The 6254-nt window shown below is 32.8% G+C and overlaps 1 protein-coding gene across 1 annotated transcript; it reads left to right on the plus strand.

Annotated features, from left to right (window-relative positions):
• Positions 1 to 572: 572 nt before the first annotated feature.
• Positions 573 to 1657, plus strand: LOC133794347 (ethylene-responsive transcription factor ERF039). Its single transcript, XM_062231565.1, has one exon. It carries the CDS (start codon positions 746 to 748, stop codon positions 1565 to 1567), a length of 822 nt encoding a protein of 273 aa, XP_062087549.1. The 5' UTR covers positions 573 to 745; the 3' UTR covers positions 1568 to 1657.
• Positions 1658 to 6254: the final 4597 nt, after the last annotated feature.

Genomic DNA, 6254 nt, shown 5'->3' on the forward strand with positions numbered 1-6254 from the left:
AAATTTGAGTTAGTGAGTGTAAAGTAAACGGTAAGGATAACTAATTAAAATATATATATAAAAAAAATGATGATTATAATTAAGGAGTGGAATGGGATTTAGTTTAAACAAAACAACGGACAAAAAGCAGTGAACTTAAACGGACAAAATGAGGCCGAGGGTGACGTGGACTATTTACGCCTTCACTTCTTCAACAACATTTTATTTTATTTTATTTTATTTATTATTGCAACGTTTGCTGCTGGTGTACAATATGGCGTGTGGGGCCTCCTTTATGACCCATTCCTCTTCTGGGTCCCACCTCCAACCTTTTCTTTCCATAAATTAGTTAATTAATCATTTCCCCTAAACAAGGATACCGCTACCTTCAACACCCTAAATTATTTTATTTCTTTTTAAAGCTATTGCATATTTGACACTAAAAAAAATTTGACTATTTAAGTAAATTATTATTACGTAAATGTATTTATGTAAAATCGTTAGTATGTACATGTCATGGTGAAAAATAATCCAAATTAGGTAGGTTAGGAGTCACTATAGAGGAGCGCTCACACCATTTATCTCTCTCTGCTCTACAAAAACCCCCCGGTACTCTACACCTCTCTCCTCATCACTACTCTTCTTTCTATCTTTTTCTCCTTACACACATTGCAATATTCTCTCTCGTAAGTACTGAAACATAAATTTATATATATATATATATACTGAAGTACTACTCTCTCAATTTTTATGGTTGTCATCCATAATGTCGTTTAATCCTAAATTTCCAGAATCTTCTGAAAATAGTACAAGCAATTCTTCTTCATCATCATCGTCCTCGTCTTTTTCTTCTGGTTCATTTTTAATGCTTCATACTCAGTCCAAGAAGATCAAGAAGAAGCTCAAACAAGAGACTTCGAGTGGCAGCAGCGGTAGTAGTAGTGGTAGGGTGAGCGCTCGTGAGTCCGGCGAGTGCAGCAAACACCCAGTCTACCGCGGAGTTCGAATGCGGAGTTGGGGAAAATGGGTGTCGGAAATCCGAGAGCCCCGCAAGAAATCCCGAATCTGGCTCGGCACGTTCTCCACGCCCGAAATGGCCGCGCGCGCCCACGACGTCGCCACCCTCGCCATCAAAGGCAACTCCGCCTTTCTCAATTTCCCTGCACTTCACGACTCACTGCCTCGCCCTGCTTCCTTAGCGCCGCGCGACATTCAAGCCGCCGCCGCCGAAGCCGCGGCTATGGTCGCACTGGAACTCAATCCCGCCGCCACCACGACGTCCACGTCGACTTCGTCTTCTTCGAATGATTCGGAATCTGATGAGTTGGGCGAAATTGTTGAGTTGCCTAATATAGAAGGGATTACCACTAGTAATACTACGACGTTTGACTCGCCCGAATCGGTGGGCGAGTTCATGATGTTTTCTGACTCGGTCGATGATTGTTGGGCTTTTGAATATCCGCCCTTGGGATTAGAGCTGCCATTGCAGGGAAATGAATTCTATGGGGAATTTTCTGATCAGATTTTAGCTGCCGAAAGTTTGATTCCGAGTGACGCCATTGAAGGTCTAGTACTGTGGACAGATTAATAATCGCCTTAATTGCTCTGTTTTTATTTTTTATTTGTATTATATAAAATAGGGCTCTTAATTCATTATAATCACTGTTAAGTTTTTCTCTTTGGTTGTTTTTGCTAACAATAATTAATTATTGTCACAGTCATTATTATCTATAAATATCGTAACATAATTAATTGATTCAGCTCAGCACACAATGTGTAATTTATATTAATTTGTTTCTCTTTCCTTATCACTTCTTGGTCACAATCATTTTATTTATTTATTTATTAAAACCTATAACAAGTAAAGTCGCAATGAAACTTACTAATTATAATCAGCTACCTAGTTAATACCTAGATTTAAGCACTACTTTAAAGCTAAGCATTAATATTATTATATTAGGATGGCTATAGAATTAAGCGCACATGTGAACAAGCCTAGTTTTCTGTATGACAATACATCTAAATAGGTTACAACTTGGTAAATTAATTATGTAATATGGTTATACTTGTACTCCTATAATTGAGAGTTGAGATGTGAATATCATTAAAATTATTTACAACTTGTTTACTATTTAATTTCCAGTTCGTACATTTATATATAAAGATTAATTATAAGGTTTAGGGTGATAATCACTAATTAAAATCTCAATTTGTAGTTATAGGATAATGGTATAATAAATCTATGTTAATACTAATCAATTGCTTAATTGGTTGTACTAGCATAATCATCACGACGATGTTAATTAAACCATTAATTATTAATTGCTACGGGCAACTAATAATAGATTGGCTAATATACTTTCTAATCAATATGATAATTGTAATTTGAGATGATTGGCATATAGATTGAGAGAAGAGAGATTATGACATAATTGTACCGTTGAGATTTATTATGTCATAGGTATTCAAATATAGTGTTGTACACACACTAGCTTCCAATAGAATTTACTACATACCTATAGGCGAGGACAATGAATAGTGGAAACAAGTCGTACTCGTACCACTTTGAATGCCATTTGGCAAGAACTTTCCAAGAGAAAAGATAAAGCTTTTTATGCCCATGTTTCTTACCCAAAGACTTTTATGTCTCTTGCTTCACCAGTTTCTTTTGGCTAGGTTTCAATGTGTTATATTTACGCTTCAATTCAAACTCCCTACAAATAAAAACATCAAATTGTTTTACCCTTTTGGACACGGTCATCTAATTTAGTTGTAGCTTTATATTCTAATAAAAAAAATAATGGAATATCCAATGGAATGTTGACAAATTGGGAAAAGAAAAAGGTTCATATGTCGGAAAAGTAAACAAATCCAAGGCAAAATCCATTAGCATCGATTGCTTCCTCCAATTAAAAATATAAAGGAGAATACTACTATTGCTATTGCTTGCTTCTTTCTTTCTTTAATTTTTTTTTTACTTGTAATTTTTATATTGCCAATTGGAAAAGTAGTTGTCTAATTAGCTTTTTCTCTTTTAATGTGATTGTTATCTTTATATTTTCGTTGGTCAATATTTGGATCATATTTTCCTATCAACCATTATAGTGTGTTCGGAAAGACACGTAATTTTCCACCATGCACACTAAGGAGAATTATCAGCTAATTAAGCAATTTCGGAGTTGGTAGATTTTATAAGTTTTAAATATAAATGTAGTAAACGGAAAATAACAAATTCTCAAATATTTTATTTTTGCAACAACCAAAAAAAAAAAAAAAATCAAACTTTGGATCCTGAATTTTTAATAATAATTTATTTTGATATTTTGTGAGGACATGTAAGGACATTTTTGGTACGATATATTCCACGTACTCATATTCCAGAAGAAACTTGTAACAAGAGAAAAACTTCTACACTTCAGTGAATTAATTATCAAATTAGTCATCATAACAAGCACACTTGTTTCTCGTGCAACATTATTTTGTGAATTATTATTGTTTACTATTCTAGAAGAAGAAGCAATCCTGAGATTATTCAAATTATTATTGCATATTTATGCATCTTTGTGTAAAAAACAATATTGATATTTTACCTTTCATTTTCTGTCACATGAACTAGTACTTATATAATTATTCCGTACGAAATATGAGTACTCACAACAAGTTTACCAAACACAAATAAATATGCATTGGGATATGAATGAAGCACTATATCCAAACCAAGCATAAAAAGAAGAGAAGTAGAGAAGAAAAGAAATTAAGTGTACCGTAATAAATAATAACTTTCAGAAGAATGTTAGTACAATTATTAAACGGATAATAACAGCTCATGAGTCATGACTGATCGTCTACAAGTTTCAAATGTACTTCTTAGTTCTTAATTATTTGGTAGATAATGAAAGGTACTTATGAGACATTTATTGCATAAGATGCCATTCTTATATAACATAGGCCACAACCCTATACCTTACCCTACCCTAACTACTATTATTTAGTTTTAGTTTTTATTTTATTAATTATTGGCAGTGCAATCACACATAGCACGCTAGCTAATTTTTTTAATTCATGGACCATAATATAAAATACGATATTAATCTTAAAAAAATACTTTAGAAATAATTGATTCTCAATATATAACTCAAGAAGCCTAAAAAATAATAAAAAAGTATGTTTATGTAAGATAAACAGTCCATTACAGGACTTTAGGCCCTAAAGTATGTAGCTTTACTTTTAGGAGACACACTAACGTTGTTAATTTACTGCGATGTTAATTTTGTAAAGCGGTATATATCGATAGACGTGTAAAACGGTGTGAAGTGAATGAATGTTGGTGGCGCTGTCTCTTTGTATAGACGAATAACAAAGAAACACACTAATAATATCTCACCGTTTCATTTTTTTATTATAGAAGTTTTATTGATCATGGTTAATTTTCGTAACTTAAACTTTACTTGGTGGTCAATTGGGCTTGGCTCAGTTAGCCACTTTGACTATCTGTCAAGGTGGAGTAGAAGGGTTCGAGTACTTCCAAACCCATATATGTGGGGGAAAAAAATATAACACTAATCTAACTACTAACAATCGTTTTAATAAAAAAAAACTTTACTTGTTGCAAATTTCTATATAATGTGAAATTATGTATTTAGTAATTATTAAACTAATTAAATTATGTGAATTAATTAAGTTGCGGAATGGTAATTAAATGTTGAAACAAAATTCAGATTTGTCGACTCAGAATCCAAACTTGTCGTGACAGAAATTGAACACAATAAAAAAACAATGCAAAACAATAAAGAACACAACGAATTTTTACAAGGTTCAGAAATCATTTCAGATAACCTACTCATTGGGGCCACACCCAGAGAAAAAAACCAATTAATAAATAATCACAAGTATAAAATATTGACTTAAACAAAACAAGACTCCCTCTTAAGATTTCCCGCAACTTTGTTGTACTTCTCTTTACTAATCTGATCTTGATTGAAACGCTCAACCACTTGAACTCCCTTCAATGGTCAGTGAGTGCTTGCATCCTCCCGACGCAAGGCTTGTAAAAATCCTCTCCCGAAGACTATAAAAGTTGTATTCAAATTACAATGTGTATTCACTCATGAACGTGGTATAAACTCACCACAAAAACTAAAGACTCATATTTCTACAAGATCACATGAATACTATGATCTTGAATACAAATAAGGAACTCTCACAAATATTACAATACACTCAAATTATGCACCTAAGAGTTCGCTTTTTCTCAATGCCTTTAGAGACCTATTTATAGAGTCCATTTCGTGCTCATAAAGGCTGAGAAACAATCTCCTAATAAAAACAAGAATATTTGAATATATTCTTGATTGATGAAGAATTGCCTTTTTTAGAAGGTTGTTGATCGAACAGATACGATTTTGGTGAAAACAACTAATACCTGTGTCTGATCAAAATGCTCAAGCTATAAATAATTATTAATGACATCAAAGATTTAGTTTCCTGAATTTTAAAATCTTGAGCTGCACAAAAAATTAAAGTCAAATATTCCATAAACGATTTTGAGTAAGTACATAATATTTGCTTTAAATAAACAAGATATATCTTCCCTTTATAAACATATTATGATAAAATCAAACTAAATAATGAATGTAAATATTCTGAAAATCACAAGAAATGGAAAGTGAATTCTGAAAATCACAATAAAGGAAAAACAAAAAAAATGATCTTTTAATTAAAAAGATATTTCTATAAAATATGCCAATTTTAGGATTTACATAATGATATGTTACAATAAACTTGGATGGGTTAGTCTAGGGCTGCACAATAGATGGATTTGTTGGGTTCGTGTTGGTCAGATTCAGGTTTTTCGGATGGGAAAAGTTAATACCGAACCCGCCCGAAATTGTATTGGGTGTTGGCGGGTTCGGGTCAGGTTGGTGGGGGATGTTTGGGTTTGGGTGGAGAAGAAATAAAACTGAACCCGACCGAGATGGTATCGAGTGGGGTCGCATTCGAGAGGGTTGAACTTTTTTTTAAATACCATTTTTTTTCTTACAAAATTAGACTTTTAACTATAGGATTTTCATCATTGGTAGGTGGAGGTGGTGGAGTTTCATCAACTTGATCTTGATCTTGATCTATATCCATAATTTACAGAATACAAAAATATATATAATATAATGATTAACAAGAGAATAGACCTAAAATCCACTAATCGAGACCACTACAACAAATAAAAGGATTAACAACAGAGCAACACGAAACCACGTATACAATCAAGCAAAACAATC

Source organism: Humulus lupulus, chromosome 8 (genome assembly GCF_963169125.1).
Source record: "Humulus lupulus chromosome 8, drHumLupu1.1, whole genome shotgun sequence".
Classification (NCBI taxonomy): Eukaryota; Viridiplantae; Streptophyta; class Magnoliopsida; order Rosales; family Cannabaceae; genus Humulus; species Humulus lupulus.

Excerpts from the sequence above, each read along its gene's own strand:
- LOC133794347 (XM_062231565.1), top strand. The coding sequence starts at position 746 with ATGTCGTTTAATCCTAAATTTCCAGAATCTTCTGAAAATAGTACAAGC.